Here is an 18,104-nt window from a genome sequence, read left to right as displayed (position 1 = left end):
ACCTTCTATCAAAACCAACATCAATAAATCTTCAGGAACTTCAAAAGTAATATTTTAACGTTGAACGCTTAAATATCTCTCTATTCATTAATTATAAAAATCAGACTGTTAGCAACATGGAATATGTAACATATTTTTCTCATAATTAGATACATTATCTTACAAAAAAATTTCAATTGCCCCATAATGCCACAAGGCTCATGAGCCCAACCAAAACAAACTTTGCACTGAAACCAATCTTGATCACTATTTTCATATGATTTGCTACAAACTGTGCAATCATCACTGTTTGTTTTTGTTTTGGAGTTTTCTTTGCTTCATTCTTTGCTTTTTTAACTATTTTTGCTAAATAAGCCCTCGATATATTGAAGATAAGTGCAGTTTTATTTATAGACTGACATTTTTCTAAAACTTCAGCGACTGCCTCTTCAATTACCGATTTTTCGGGTCTTTTTCGTTTTTATCGACCAGCGTTCTCCATAATGCAATATCTGAAGCAAATAATTTAATAACAAATTAAAAATATGGATATATAGTATTATTTTATTTTATTAAAAAAAAAAAATTTCAAGGTTATGAAAGAGCCAGTTATGAAAGAGCCGACTTTTTATGGCCCATTCATTCGGCTCTTTCACTACTGATTCCAGAAAAAAATATAACCTTCAAAATAACAACAATATCAAACCTTTTGCAGCTTAGTTTTTATGAAGCTATAAGGCCAAATATATGCACAAACTGAATCTATAATCCATTTGCCTATAATTGTTAACAAAAAAATACCAAAAAACGACTTAAATGAAGCAAAAAACTTACTTTTGAGTGCCAAAATCTTTGACTCGATGTACCGGCGTCTGTTGGTTTCAGCGAACTGTCAAATGTTTGTGGGTGACAGGAAATCAGTGTTGCCACCTAAAAATAATATTGCCAACCAAATCTGTTCTAAAACTACCGAAATAATGCAAATGGCTCTTTCAAAACCTGGCTCTTTCATGCCACTTCTCCCCTACTATAGTAGGTAAATGCGATCACGCTATCACATCACACTAATATTAAGAGCGCTCTTACAAGAAAAGTCGAAATAACGCAAAATTGATGATACTAGTCGACGAAATTCAGGACTTTGTGCTCATTATTAGAAACAATGAGTACTTGTTCCAGTAAAAGCGTCTTCTTATCTTTTTAAATATCGTTGTAAATATTAGAAAAAGGACTTATTAAATTAGTAATGATTTTTTTTCTGATGGTCGTTTCCGAAAAACCCCGTGAAGCACTGAATGGCAAGCTCTTATTTGGAAATGTTGAGAAGTTTACTCTGCTAAACCTGGCTATTTTGTATTACTAATACCCTGTACTTTAGGCATATTAAACGATATTTTTCCTACACACCTTTGAGAAAGAGAAAATCAAAGTAAAACGAACTCAATTTTCTCTCCGAAACAAGTGTCAATTCCTACGAAAATCTACTTAATATCGAAGTCATTTTCATACTCAAGCAATCTGCAACGTTTGCTTATACTGTTGGTATACATTAGTGTTTATGAAATTCTACTATAATTTTTTGGCAATTTTTTGAAAACTACTCTATATTACCGATGACGTGCGCTGCGCCAGCTCAGTGCCGCGGCAGAGCTTGTAGAGGCAGGACGTGTGTCGGTCGGCTCCGCACATTTTCAACGGCGACAACGAGATTTTTTATCATTGTGTGCGGCGGGCGCCGTGTAAAACGCTATACTGTGTGCGTGTAAACCGCAACGAGAGACTTTGATCCTAGCACTGTTTTTATAGTATTATAATTTATAATGGTACAGTTTAATAAACTACCGGACAGGATTAAAAATATTTGAAACGACCTGACATTCTATATGTATTAATTTTGACTCAAGATAGTACTCAGGGTCTGATGATGGAGCCGGAAGGTGGTCACCGGTACCAATCAACCATGCAACTAAACCACTTCGTGTTTAGGCTCGTTTTATTCATCTCAACAAGATCTTTGACACAAGATAGTACTCATGGTCTGATGATGGAGCCGGAAGGTGGTCACCGGTACCAATCAACCATGCAACTAAACCACTTCGTGTTTGGGCTCGTTTGATTCGTCTCAATAAGATCTTTGACACAAGATAGTACTCAGGGTCTGATGATGGAGCCGGAAGGTGGTCACCGGTACCAATCAACCATGCAACTAAACTACTTCGTGTTTAGGCTCGTTTTATTCATCTCAACAAGATCTTTGACACAAGATAGTACTCAGGGTCTGATGATGGAGCCGGAAGGTGGTCACCGGTACCAATCAACCATGCAACTAAACCACTTCGTGTTTGGGCTCGTTTGATTCGTCTCAACAAGATCTTTGACACAAGATAGTACTCAAGGTCTAATGATGGAGCCGGAATGTGGTCACCGGTACCAATCAACCATGCAACTAAACCACTTCGTGTTTGGGCTCGTTTGATTCGTCTCAACAAGATCTTTGACACAAGATAGTACTCAGGGTCTGATGATGGAGCCGGAAAGTGGTCACCGGTACCAATCAACCATGCAACTAAACCACTTCGTGCTTGGGCTCGTTCGATTCGTCGCAACAAGATCTTTGACAAAAGTTAGTACTCAGAGTCTGATGATGCAGCTGGACTGTGGCCACGGGTACCAGTCTACCATGTAACTGAACCACTTCGTGTTTGGGCTCGTTTGATTCGTCGCAACAAGATCTTTGACACAAGATACTACTCAGGGTCTGATGATGGAGCTCGAAGGTGGCGACGGGTACCAGTCTATCACGTAACTGAACCACTTCGTGTTTGGGCTACGTGTTTGGGCTTCGTGTTTGGGCATCGTGTTTGGGCTTCGTGTTTGGTGTATCACCTAGTGTCAAAGATCTTGTTGAGACGAATCAAACGAGCCTAAACACGATGTGGTTTAGTTGCATGGTTGATTGGTAATGGTGACCACCTTCCAGCTCCATCATCAGACCCTGAGTACTGTCTTGTGTCAAAGATCTTGTTGAGACGAATCAAACGAGCCCAAACACGAAGTTGTTTAGTTACACGATAGACTGGTACCCGTGGCCACCTTCCAGCTCCATCATCAGACCCTGTGTATCTTCAGTGTCAAAGATCTTGTTGAGACGAATCAAACGAGCCCAAACACGAAGTGGTTTAGTTACATGATAGACTGGTACCCGTGGCCACCTTCCAGCTCCATCATCAGACCCTGTGTATCTTCAGTGTCAAAGATCTTGTTGAGACGAATCAAACGAGCCTAATCATGTTACTACATGGTTGATTGGTATCCGTGGCCACCTTAATCATCATCATTATCATCAGATCCTCAATACTAGTTCGTTTTTAAACCCTCGTTGATACAAACTTTACAACCTATAGGTACCAAATGCTATGACGAAACATGTAAATAAGCGAGTACCTATAATTTATTTCGAGTAATACTTATACCTTCATAAGTACGAGTATGGGGCTATTCATAAATTACGTCGTTTCAAATGGAGGGAGGGGGGGGGGGGGGGGTCTGGACATCGGATGATGGTAGTATGACGTAGGAGGAAACAGAGTCATCCGAAGCATGATTTTTGGATGATTTGAGGGGTGGGGGGGTCAAAAATCGTCAAAAATAGATGAAAGATTAATTTATGAACACTGCACACACTTACATTTGCACTGCATTTAGTATTTTCGTACTTACCAAATAACAGTTTTAGGACTTTAAAAGTTAAGCACAGTTAGTGTTGTTATGGTTGATTTCAATATGCTTCGCGAAGGATCAAGAATGTTTAATCCATCATTGTAGTGCGAGTGTGGTAGAAGGGATCGGCATACTGAGCTCGCACGGCCTGCCGCAGCGCGTAAAATACCTAAACTCGCTCAACGCCGAAATGTAATAGCGCTCTTAAAGAAAAACGTGTTTAATGACAATGCTGATTAAGGACGAAGGCTGAAATCATTTGGTATCTGTATCAAGTACTAAGTCATAGCTAACAAAGGGGCGATGGACAAGCCGTAGATTTCTTTCCTCTGATGATTCCGGACTCTGATATCGCAAAAAAAATGCGCTTGCAAAGAACAAAAATAGCCTACACTGTTGATGTATACGGGCGCCATATTTTTTTCGATAATTAAAAGAAGAATGTTCTGATTGTGATGTCGTTACCATTGGCTTTGACGAATCCCTTAATAAAGTTGCTCAGAAAGGGCAGATGGACATCTTTTTCCGTTATTGGGACAATGAGAAAAACAAAGTCCCCGAAGTAGATATTACGGCTCAGTTTGGGGCACGCAACTGCTGCTGATTTGTTGAAGGCTTTTCTTGCCACCACTGATGGCATTGTCACAAAAAAAACATTGCAGGTTTCGATGGATGGCCCTAATGTAAATAAAAAAAATTTGCAAAGGCCTAAAGTCCAAACTCAAAAATGAGGGCGAAGCAGGTGACCCAATTCTGCTCAACATGGGGAGTTGTGGACTTCATAATCACAACAATGCGTTTAAAAAATCACTGAAAGCCTCGGGATGGAAGGTTGTTTGTAGCGTTTTTACGTTCTCTATACTACCTATTCTGCTATAGCCCCGCGCGACGTGAAGACTATACAAGGTTTTCAGGCTCGAGTACATTCCCATTAAAATTTTGTGCAGTAGATACAGTCACCAGCAGAAGTTGATAAGCGGGCGAGGTGTTCAAAATGATCTTGACGCGACTTTATTGTTAAGAGAATAAGAGCGCGTCAAGGTAATTTTGAACACCTCGCCCGCTTAGCAACTTCTGCTGCTGACTATACGTACGTTGGCTCGAGAACTTTAGCGTTGTTGATCGCGCCACTAAAGTTATTTCGTATGCTTTGACTAAGGGAATATCTTGTTTCGATCCCGCAATCGCAGTCAATGCAAAATTCCGACGAGAGAGGCTCGATAAAGTGTTGGACATATTTGTCAAAAATAACCGGCTTTCAGGATATGAAGCACATAACGCCAAAAGTGTCTGCAATGATATTTGTAAATCACCTGAATTTAAAAAATCTATGAAACAATTTTCCATTAAGGATGGTCACCGACTGGGGGCCGATTTTTGAATTTCGATCGCTTGATTTCGTCACTCGAAAATCGGTGGAAAACGGCGAAATGCTAATTTTTGAAATACGAGCGATCGAAATTTGGAATCTATTGGTATTGACCACTCGATTTCAATTCTATTGGTAGAATTTAAATGCCTAGTAGTGGAGATATTATTTAATGAAATACACGGAATCGAGTGGTCGAAATTCAAAAATCGGCCACCTGGCGGCGTAGCACGGTCGCGTTTTTATCCCTTGTCACCATGCCTGTCACGTTCTAACAAGTATGTAAGTGCGAAAGGGACGCGCATAGTGATAGACGATAAAAATGGAACCGTGCTGCGCCCGCTGGACGATGTTTGGCTCGGTTTGATAAAAAAGGAAAATAAAGACTTACAAACTTTAATAAAAATGGTCATGGTGTTATCCCACGGAAACGCTTATAGTGAGCGTGGCTTTTCCATCAATAAGGAGATATTTATGAGTTTTATGACGCTATATCCTAGAGTCGGACCAAGAAAAGTCGGCAGCGCATTTGATAGCCCACGCAGTGTACCTAAGTGTTATTTATACGTCATAGTTTCATAGTTTGACGTTTAAAATAACACTTGCACTGCGTGGGCTATCAAATCTGCTGCAGACTTTTCTTGGTCTGACTCTACCACGGCGGTATAGACAAAATAAATATTAAAAAAAAATATCCACATGCGGCTCGTAATGCTCACTCCTTGTACACGGAGGAGCTACACAAAAAGAAGGAAAATTTAAGTTCAGAGGCGAAAATCAGAGCAGAAAAAAGAAAAACGGAGGAAATGGTCAGAGAACTAGAAGCAAAAAGGCAAAAATTCTCGAAGGGGCTGCCAAAGAAGCTGCGTTATTGGAAAAACAGATTACCAAGTTGCAATAGATTTTGTTATTATTTTTTCAAATATATAATAAACATGATCACTGATCACTAAGTAGTTTTGTTTCAGTTATACCCAAGATTTTTAACCGACTTAAAAAATGGGGTTTCTCAATTCGTCGCTTTTGTACCATAATACGCAAAACTTTGAAGTCTACTACTTACTATTCTTAGTAATACCAAATACGATTAAGGCCCGTATAAATCGTTCCCTTTAGTATTTCTCGCTGGATTATATTATATGATACATTTAATATCCAATAAATTCAGTAGTCAGAGGTACCTACTGTTTCAATTGGTTTTTCCTGTACAGCTTTTAACAAAAATGGTCAAAAATTAAATCAATTATTGGGTAACTGTAAGAACTGTCTGATAGCAAATTACAATTTATAAATACAATGAAACAGTACAAAAACGTCACCTGACGTAGGATGTGAACTTCCGTCTAACTATGCTTTCGCTCTTACCAACTGAGCTATTCAGATACTACTACTTATTATTTCCGTTTTTGTATTATTTCATTGTATTTATAAATTGTAATTTGCTAGCAGAAAATTCTGCAAAAACTGAAAAATGTATTCCAATTATATATTTTATATTTATTACATTTAAGATTATGGTCAGGGAAAAACTTGAAAATACGCCTGGAAAACCGGGAAAAGTCAGGGAATTTTGGTTGTAGTAAATAGTGGTCACCCTGGTTTGTTGTATGGGAGCCCCATTTAAATCTTTATTTTATTCTGTTTTTAGTATTTGTTGTTATAGCGGCAACAGAAATACATCATCTGTGAAAATTTCAACTGTTCGGTTCGTGAGATACAGCCTGGTGACAGACAGACGGACGGACGGACAGCGAAGTCTTAGTAATAGGGTCCCGTTTTACCCTTTGGGTACGGAACCCTAAAAATCGACGAACCGTTACTTTGAAGTTTGAGCGATCAGGGCTTTAGCTAAAGGGGTCTAAATAAAAGTAAGTCAAATTTTAAATTTAAATTGATTCGTATTCGTTTACGTTCGTAAGTGTGTGGTGGTAGAATTAAAAGTGACGAAATCGCATGGCGTGAAATCAAACAAAGGTAGATTTATGTAAGCTCCAATTTTCAAACAATTTTACAAAAGCAGAAAGTAATTTATAATAAATAATACGAGTATGCCTTTATTTCCAACAATAAAGTACCTTATCCAATAATTATGCAATAACGTACACCTATGTTTAACTTTTAAGTCTTTTAACTTCATACAATCTGAGGGCCTACCGCGAACATCGACAATCGAAATATCTATCTATCTCTATAATTCTTGCGTAATCAAACGATAAAGAGACCAAACGATCGAAGTGGTTTGCAGTAGGCCCTCTGCAACATCCCGTCGTTGTTCTATGAAGCGAATCCTACGATACTTAACTACACATGATCTGAGGGCCTACCGCGAACTTCGACAATCGAAATTTCGTTATCTGCCTCTCTATCACTCTTGCGTAATCGAGCAATAGAGATAACATACGAACCAAGTGGTTCGCTATAGGTCCTCCGCAACATCCCGTCCTTGTTCTATCCTTCTATTAAGGACCACCGTTAAAAAAAATGCCATTTGAATTTGAAACCAATCGTGAAGGAAATATGGTTGGATTTATATTGTTTTGAAATCGGATGAAACAAAAGAAATACGACTCTGTTCCAATTCAAAAAGGTATAAATTACATTGAAGTAATTAATATTACGGATATAACCGTGAGGCGTGTCCAACGATCAGTTCTAATCGAGTACATGTAGTACAACGTTGTTAACGCTGATAAGGATCATTAATTCAACCTTGGCAACCTATCTGGCCGACTCATTAATAATCCTCGCTAGTCACCAAGTGTTGCCAACGCGACCTAGAGAAAAAATGCTAAAATTTATGGGGACTCGTTTTGAAATCGATGTCTTTTTAAACTTTTGAACGCCACGTATATTTTATATAACATGCCATAGTGGACGTTATTGGATGGCATGAAGGTTTATTTTACACTGTCTTTGGCGTCATTAAGTAATTCATGTTGTAGTCTAGATTTTTTATGTTCAAATAACACAAAATATTTTATAAGAATGTTCTAACTAAAGTTACAAATGACGCATGTTTTGGCTAAAATATAGATTTAGATGTTTAAATGCTAAAAGTTGCCAGTTAGCAAATGTTGGTGCTTCAAAAGCTGCTAAATTTAGCTTCTAAGTTGTCGCGCTGGTAACACTGCGGTCACCTCTGAATAACCGAAATAGTCTGAGATTCGATCTCATACTACTGTAGCGAATATTAAGGTCTAGTTATACTTGTATATATACACTTGGACCATCATGTTTTGTGAATTAGCTGTAGAGGAAACTCCCTGTGCTGTAACAATTGTACTTTTCCATATAATATAAACCGATGAGTCATTTTAGTGATATAAAATGCCGAAATGGTGTAAATAGAGGTCATAAATATGTATGTTTATGCGTATGTAATGTACGTACGTACTTGTTAGCAGTTTGATGAGAATTTAATTTGGACGTTTATTAGTAGACCTTTATTTTCGTTTAATGGCAATGTTGGCTTAAGCTGTAGGTATTGTACAATTATTCTATTATTTGAATAATTTTACTGTGTAGACTCACTTGTTTTAAGTGACTCGCGCGACATCTTTCGGAGAGCCCAGGTCTCCTTTCTCAAGCACTGACAGTGCGAGCAGCGTTCACAACGTCCGTAAAATTATTCAATGTTAGTATGTTTCGCAAATAGTAAAAATTGTATATACCTTTTTAGATTTATTCGCAACAATCTGGGATAAGCCTCCATGTAACGTGAACAGACTCAGTTCAACTCAGTTGGGGTGTTGAAGAGCCTTGAGCCATGAATAAAATAAAAGAACAAAATGGCTTCGCTCCGTTGTCGGGTTCGGCACTAGCAACCATTAGTAAACCTTATCACCATACAATAAGATTGAAATTAATTGTGTCGACGGTTGTACGCTACCCCGGAACCGCGGAACATGACGCCTTTCCACTAGAGTGAGCTCACGCGATCGTATCATTGCAGTAATGCAGTGGTCACTACAGAACGCAAACTCAACTGCACGTGAAATATGATGCGTAACAGGCTTGTAGAATCGGGCCAAGCTAACTTTGCATGGCATTTGCAATGACAAAGTGTGGTGATGCCATATCATTATTGTCAAATTTCTATGACATTTATAATGAGTATATAATGACACTCCCTCACTTTGTTCTGTATAAGTCTGTGCAAAAAGATCACGAGCAAATTGCACCTGACTCACAATCTATGCGTAAAGCAATTGTGAGTACTTCCTGCAGGCGCACAAGTGATTGTGTATTTTCACCACCTGGCACTACTTTTCCCCCAAATAAAACGCCTGGCATTGTTATATTTGAATTAAATACATAATTAGCTATTATATCACACCAAACACAGAGCTCTATAAATTGCACACCTTCAATTGATTTTACAACCCCTTTGTTGCCCATCCACTTCCGCACCCACCGCTAGACAGCTGCCAGGCGCCCGGATTAATAAATAATAATAGTATGGCATACTAACTAGAGGGATTTCGTTGCTCTATAAATTGCATACCTATTGCCGTGGCTAGCTCTTAGACCATTAATAGATCTAGAAACGATATGGATTAGATATGTCAGTGTCAAATCAAATGTGACGTTTGTTTAAACAAAGCGTCACTTTTGATACTGACACGTCTAATCCATATCATCTCTAGATCTATTAATTGACGTATCTTAACGTTCGAATCGGGCAGTCTATTTATCAAATAAATCAAATTGTCTTCTAGTTTAAGCGCCGCCGTCGGGACGGGACATTACAAGTAGATTTTAGTTATAAAATAAATGTTAGCTTTTTTTGCGTCACACTGACAGTAACAAGTAGAGGCACATCGCGAGAGCTGCATTACCGCAGTTGACTTGACATGTAAAGTTCGTTTAGGTAATACGAGGCAGGCAATCCCTGTTCCAAATAAGCTATGTTTACTGTTTAGTGTTTTTTCTGAAACATTCAATAAATTAAATATTTAAATATTATATATTTTATTTAACCAGTACCACAAACCATACAATCAGAACGATATCAACCCATCTACAAAACTGATTTTACACTGAGTAGTATGTTATCTTACGTCATACTATTGACATTAGTGAACGCGCTAATTTACATACAATTACACCTGTCCATTTATCAGCAACTGTCATATAGGAGGAAGTGTTTGCTTCGTCAAACTTTTAAATGAATTTTGCTTTGGGGCTGTCCATAAATTACGTCATCGTTTTTTGACGATTTTTGACCCCCCCTCTAAAATCATCCAAAAATCATGCTTCGAATGACCCCGTTTCCTCCTACATCATGCTACCGTCATCCGATGTCCAGCCCCCCCCCCCCCCCCCCCTAATTTGAAATGACGTAATTTATGAATAGCCCCTTTTGTGTGTTACGTTACGCGATGAATTTGCCTTTATATGTTGGTCAATAGTTTATCAATAATTCACAATTGCACGAAGGAGGAAACGGGGTCATTCGAAGCATGATTTCTGGATGATTTTAGGGGTGGGGGGGTCAAAAATCGATGACGTAATTTATGGACAGCCCCTAAGTTAAAAACAAACTTTTCCACTGCGCAGTTACGTTTCGTTTTTGTAGCTCGGTTTACATATATTATTTAACCGACTTCCAAAATAGGAGGTTTTATAGGAAAAAAATGTAGTGGATATAGCTGTATTTTTTTTTAAATTGTTGATTGAGTATTATTATACTTCTATTGTATAGGTATAGGTTGTAGCTGTAGGTACCTACATAATAAAAACATGTTAGTAGGTAATACCTACTTAGATAACGATTAAAGTACACTACATTGTATTGAGCAGATAAATGAATGACACATTGCATCGATAATTATTACATAATTAATTAATTACACAGTGGCAAGTAAGGACGAGGGCAAGGGCATTGTTGTGTCAATATCACGGGCGTGTCCTTGGACACATTTTTCTGGAAGTACTTCTATCTATATTTCAATATTTCTGGTGGTTTGGTGGTAGTGGGGACCTCTATCAGACAATTAAAAATATCATCAAAACATCGAAATAATTCCTCACAAATATCCAAAGAAATGAGGGGAACTAAAACGCTGTGATAGTGACCCTGTTATAACGGAGTGACGACTGACGACTGACGTAACATACATTAATATGTCATCATTGTCAAGGTCGCGTATTGTGTACACACTGATAATTTAGACAATCTAAACAAACAACAGTGCCCAAGTGTTTGGCTGATCCGATAACATTTCGACGGTAAACATGAGCCACCGTTCACATTATTAAGACGAAACAGGAGCTGAGTTTTAAATATTTTAGGTAAATATACCCGTCTCGCTAACGGAAGCGGCACCTAAAAGTAGTGCGATAAGGACAAGGCGAAAAATCCTGCGTAAAAATCTCAAAAATCGAGCTTTCGTACTCCTCTGTTTCCTCCTCCAAAACTTAACCAATCGTAACCAAATTTGGAAATCTAAATGATTATGAAATTATCTGTGTCGGACCGTTTTGCTTTTTTGGCTAATTGATATCAGTTTTGAATGCCACGCCTCTCATTGCGGCATAGTCAATTAGGCCATTTTGGCCATTTTTGAAGGGCTCTAGCGCCTTAAAAAACAAAAATATCAAAAAAAGCAAAACGGTCCGACACAGATATTGACAATATTAATCTGTGTTGAAAAAATCATTGCTCTAGCTTCAAAAACCACGGAGGAAAACGAGGAGTACGTTTGTATAGAGAAATGACCACTCCCGTTGGCTCTTAACAGACGATTCGTAAGCTTTATTGCAAAGATATATGATTGATAAATGATCAGTTAAAAGTATAAGAGTGTCTCCAGGCTCGTCGATCAAGCGCAAAGGGGCATGACACAGTTTCTACAACTTGACGTTTTGGCTTTTAATTTGGCAAATGGACATCACATTTCCTCATTCTTAATTATTTAAATGCTATACTTAAATTAACACGCCTTTATCCTTACATCACCGCATTTTCAGTTATTTAAATGTTAATGCGGTACCTATTTGCGACACGCCTATATCGCAACAAAGACGGCGCGTTGCCTGTTTATTTACTACGTTAGCGCCGACCCAATAAGCCTGTGACTGCCTTAATGAATGAACAACCTCCTTCGCAACCACGCAGCAGTCGAGCGGACTTCCTCTTTTGTACAGTCACCAGCATAAATATATTACTATGGGCAGCCGTGCAAAAATATCTGATCCTCCATTTGGGGCATAAGTATATGACGACACTACCTCGGTAAAAATATGTGATGATTTGTGGCCGGCAAAAACATTGTTACTCTGTATCCGCATAAATATCTGATCGGGTCGCTTAAAAATATTTGATTACTCATAAAAATTAAAATTATGTGATTACTTTCACCTGGCATAAATATCTGATACACTATGAAAGCAATATCTACATCTGATGGCAGATGGACCGCCTATATATCTGACACGTTGGAAAAGCAAAAATATGTTATTGTTGTTATCAACCTGCAAAAATGAACCATACCCGTTTGGTATAGAGCCGTAAATTGTATGAAGTTATTTGACAATTCACGAAAACAGTGCAGACTTGTCATTGCATGTCTGTCTTACATTTTATTCTATCATCAATTTGACGAAATAAAATGGTTTGTAGCATTGAAATAAAAGCTTTGTTGTATACAAGATTATGATCGTGTCATTCACAGACGCGCAAATTTGTCAAATGTAACCTTTAATGCCGTGACAATATGAACCAAGGCACGCGTCTTCTGGCTGAATGACATGATCTATATGGTATGTAAGCCAACTTTAAATATTTTCCCTCTACGTTTCGAGCTAGGGAAAATAACCATTTGTTAATCGCTTTATTGCCGCTCGTAGGACAGCTGCCGCACAACTGCATTCAATAAAACACGGCAGCTATTTATCAATTTTATTTTCACTTTCTTACCAATAAAAAACTTAAAATAAATTGTCTTGAACTTAAACTCCTATCCTCTGCTTTAATAGAATACGTGAAATGAACTCTAATATCTAGTATGCCCACCCTCGGCATTGATAACATCAGTCAGCCTGTCTCGCATGGACATAACCATGTTGTAGCAATGATTCAAGCCCCGCAGAGATTCCCATAAGTCAAAACAGTGCCGACTTAAAGTTGCCTTCGTTCTGGCTTGTGTGGGGTCCCAGTGCTGTGTCATTATGGCCCACAAGTTTTCAATGACATTTAGATCTGGACTTTTAGGTGGGAAGTCTAACAACGCAATTTTCTCTTGTTCGTTAATCCAATGGCGAACAATACGGCTGTCGTGAAAAGAACAATTGTCCTGGATCACGTATACAGGATTGACGTTTGGATAAGTAATATGCAACGAGGGCAATAGCACATCGTTGAGGATTTCAATATAATCTCGGCTGTTTAATCGACCAGTTACTTGGCACAGTTCTCCCGGCCCTGCAGACGATATCCATCCCCAAACTCCGCATGAAATACGACCCGATCTTCTATTTTCCATTACGTTTAATTCGTCATAACGGGTATTATTCAATCTCCACGATGACACTCGACCATCCATGCTTGACTGAAACACTTTTTCATCTACAAACGCGACGTTTCTAAAATCAAAGTTTAAATATTGATTCGCAAAATCGAGTCGGAGGTCCTTATGCCTTCTTTGCAGCACGGGTTTTCGTGCAGGGACTCGATTTCTTAAGCCAGCCGCTTTCAATCTTCGACGAACACTATCGCGGGATATACCATAGTCATTTGCGACTACGAGCGTTGAAGTTATAGGATTTTCTTGATATAAGCGAACAATATTTTGATCTTGAATGGCTGTTGTTTTACGGGGACGACTTAAACTTTTATGATGGTCGACATTGCCTTCTGATTCCCATCGCGTAATCCATAACTTAACGGTATTTCTCAAAAAAAAACAAATATTAAGAATATATTATTAAGTAATAACACTATTCATGAAGTCGGAATTAAGTAATTAAATATAAAATAACTTACAGAAACTCCTAACACATCCATTATTTCATGAATGGGTTTATTTTCCTCGTGCATGGAAACAATTCTATGTTTTAAATGGTCGTCGACTCGATAAGTCGCCATGATATTTATTTCTGTGCCTAACTGTTGTGATTATCCCCAAGGAGTAAATTAATAGGCAACTATCCCTACGAAATAATAATAAAGTCGATTTTATGTAACGTGACATATTCAAGTTGACTTATTTATTATTCTTTTTAATGCCATGTAAGAAGGAGGCTTATTATATACTTACTATACTCTTTGGGTTTATTACACATCTCCTATCAAGTCTTCTGATACATGATTTTTAAATAAGTCACAATTTAACTGTGCAAATAAAAAAATGTGAGATAGACATATGCAATGACAAGTCTGCACTGTTTTCGTGGATTGTCAAATAACTTCATACAATTTACGGCTCTATACCAAACGGGTATGGTTCATTTTTGCAGGTTGATAACAACAATAACATATTTTTGCTTTTCCAACGTGTCAGATATATAGGCGGTCCATCTGCCATCAGATGTAGATATTGCTTTCATAGTGTATCAGATATTTATGCCAGGTGAGAGTAATCACATAATTTTAATTTTTATGAGTAATCAAATATTTTTAAGCGACCCGATCAGATATTTATGCGGATACAGAGTAACAATGTTTTTGCCGGCCACAAATCATCACATATTTTTACCGAGGTAGTGTCGTCAAAGTCGTCATATACTTATGCCTCAAATGGAGGATCAGATATTTTTGCACGACTACCCATAGTAATATATTTATGCTGGTGACTGTACTTAAAGCCGTTCTTGTTCTTAGTTGTGTTCTATTAATTTAGAATTAAATTTATTCTGCCGCCTACTTGCAGTTTGATAGATAACATCGAGGAGATAATGGTTTACCATGAAATAACTTCGCCATACAGCCTTAAAACCTGTGTGGAATCCTAAAGGGCAGTTATGCGCTAATTGGCCTAATTTCTTATAAAAAGTTTTGTGGTCAGAAAAACGAAATATTAGGTTCAAACGTTTAAGTTTCACGTCTGTACAAATATGAAATACATATCTAGTCGCAAAAATGGAGTTCTTCAACGCTATCGAAGTTTTAGCTGAGTTAAAATAGTATCCAAAGTATCCATATTGTATATAGATAACAATTATACTGCAACATTTTTTTATTTTATAGCTCATTAATTCCACATTTCACACGTAACCTTTGAGCACACAACTGTTTTAACTTTAATAGCAAACTGTAGCTAGGTATGGTTAGCGTTGCAGTATCGTATTCCGTGCAATAATATTATGTTAATGGGTTGCGTAACGTCTGATATACGAGTATGCGCCATGCATTACACTCGCTTTGTAGTTAATTACTACAAAAGCGGTGGTTGAATGTATAGGGTGCAGTCTTTTATTCACTTCGGCCACATAATAAATAATAGTAGTACAGAATTCGCGACAGTCTAAAAAAACTGGTAGACAGAGGACAGAGGAAGGTCACGAATCATGTTCTCTACTGTCCTCTACCTGACACGTTCTGTTCTCGCCCTCTAGACTGCACAATTACACTTGCTTTGTTCTGTTGATGAGGTAATAATATATCCTCCAGGGCCAAAAAAAGAGTGGGTCTGGAAATTGATTGGCCCTCATGCAATGCAGGTACTCGCTTAAGTCTCGTTTTAAACATCGCAATAATCGTCCTGTTAAGATACCGCGAAGGTGAATGTATTTTCACCAAAATGTTGGTGTTAATTTATTTTGCTAAAACCTTGTATAAAAGGAAAACAACGAGCGTTGTTAAAGAAAATGTGTCTGCCGAAGAAAAGCACAAACATAATCTGATCATGTTCTAGTACCAATTTGGTGTGAACTCTAATACGTTTTACGACTTCTATCATCCAATGTTAACAAAAGAATAACGTCCCGTGAGGCAACCGCGACTTCGTAAGCCTAGCGCAAATCCAATATAAGAACTGCGCGACAATCTCAGTAAATCTCCCAGCTTGCAAACTAAGATTTATTGTGTCTTTGCAGGACCTATACTGCGTCAGGAGCGACCTGGGAAATTTGCTCAAGGCGCTGGGACGTCTGGACGAGGCGAAGGTAAGCGCAATATTGCTCCAGACACTGGTTTGCTCAAGTAAACAGGATTCATCTTGTATTTCCTTTGAGGTATATTAAATTAGCGTGCTCTCTGCTTGCCCTGCGTCTATTGCGTAATTTCAGCACAGCGTAACTTGTTTATAACGGTTTAAATAATGCGATGTTTCGTTTGAATATTAGATGCGATTTTGTTTAAACCGTTAGTGTTAGCGAAGTGGAAAACACATGTTTTTAGAGATGCCAGATAATAATAGGTAGTTAATTTTTGAACATATTTTCCGATTTCTGTTTATACGCTTGCGGGCATTAAATTGAACTTATAATTACATTCTAATCTCCTTTATTTCTTATCTCGCAACTCTGCCATAATTGCGTCGAGTCCATTCTGTTTTCAACTTCGTTACACACACAACCGAATGTCACAAAATATTATCCGACCTAAAAGGTAAATTATATTTTGCGACAGCATCAAAGCGTAATGTACAACCGTAATATTCCACACAAATACTATTTAGTTTCGCCATTTCGTTAATTGCAATTTGTTGTCTGCATTTTGGAGCTCCGATTTTGTGTAACGCAATTTGTGTGGGATGTTCACGTATGAGAGGAGAGCGCGCTAATGTTACATGCTCAAATATACGATCATTGATACTAACATCCTGTTTTCTTCAATATCAATAGAATGTAATAAGGCCACGTTCACATTAAGCCCACAGTTAGCGGCGTAGTGTAAACGCTATTCTAAAAACAGATTGTAATTGATTGCTTAGCCGTTAACTTTGCGCCTAGTGTGGACGCGCCTTAGTGCTTGTAGTAACTATACATTGCATTGAGGATCAAGGGAGGCAGTAGTTCATTAGTGGTTGACGTAGCGAGTTTTCTTTATTTGTCATCCACCTCACGCCTGCCGAGACAGCGGAGCTCGCTGTGATCCTTCATAAACATTTGATTTATTAATATGTGTGCTAAGACGACAATCCGGTGAAATAGTTTGACTCAAAATCAACTAATTTCTATTATTATATTTTCACAAGGTGTTGTCTGGTAAGACAGTAGGTGAGCTGGGTGCTGTATCTAGCTGGATTACGGTTGGTAACGTCTGGTCGCCGCGCTACTCCAAACGTTTTCGCTCCAGGTAAAGTGTACCGGTAGGGAAGACTAAACTTACCGTCAGGCCCGTCTCTGATGTCATGTCGTCATCATCCCATCGGCTAGGAAGTGGAAGCGTATCGAAACACGAAAGATTTTCGCTTGTTTTTTGGGTCGCGTTCATATATCACGTCGGTTGGTCGTTTGCATTTCCTGCTGATCGTGTGGCATTCGGCGTAATTGATTTAGGGTGCATATTGCGTAATTATTTTTTTTCGGGCTTGGTGTTGGGTCGACTGGCATCCCGCAGACGAAGATAGACGCAGCTAGTGTATTTCTACCATTTAAAAAATGGTTTAATAGATTTTTGTAGCGTCATTGTACCCTTTTGCGGCGTCTATTTTCGTCTATGGGCGGTCCGACCAGGCATCACCCGATTTTGTAACTCGACATTTGGCGTAACGGACATTTCAGACCATCGCTCCCTTTTACATCGTCCAAAATAATAACATTTTACATTTCCGTGTGTGTAGGCTTGTTACTTGAAGGCCATCGAAACTAGGCCAGACTTTGCAGTGGCATGGAGCAACTTGGGATGTGTATTTAACGCCCAGAGTGAGATCTGGTTGGCCATTCACCACTTTGAGAAGGCCGTGGCCTTGGATCCCAACTTTTTGGACGCCTACATTAACTTGGGGAATGTTCTCAAGGAAGCAAGGATTTTTGACAGGTACTTAACAAAATGTTTGCATTATTTTTGTCATTTCCAGAAAAAAGACTGTTTTTGAACTGGATTACTTTTGCTACTTCTTAATTGACAACCTATCTTTTGCCTTGCGAT

General features: G+C 38.3%; 1 protein-coding gene across 1 annotated transcript in view; it reads left to right on the top strand.

Moving 5' to 3' along the window:
• The window catches only part of LOC134794410 (UDP-N-acetylglucosamine--peptide N-acetylglucosaminyltransferase 110 kDa subunit), a 29,367-nt gene that overhangs the window by 4,828 nt on the left and 6,435 nt on the right, over positions 1-18,104 (top strand). Inside the window, exons 4-5 of the mRNA XM_063766218.1 lie at positions 16,106-16,174; positions 17,797-17,993. Coding sequence (XP_063622288.1) covers positions 16,106-16,174; positions 17,797-17,993 — 266 coding nt within the window. The remainder of the gene's footprint in view (positions 1-16,105; positions 16,175-17,796; positions 17,994-18,104) is intronic.

Source organism: Cydia splendana, chromosome 10 (genome assembly GCF_910591565.1).
Source record: "Cydia splendana chromosome 10, ilCydSple1.2, whole genome shotgun sequence".
Classification (NCBI taxonomy): domain Eukaryota; kingdom Metazoa; phylum Arthropoda; class Insecta; order Lepidoptera; family Tortricidae; genus Cydia; species Cydia splendana.
This window is presented reverse-complemented; position numbering and strand designations above follow the sequence as displayed.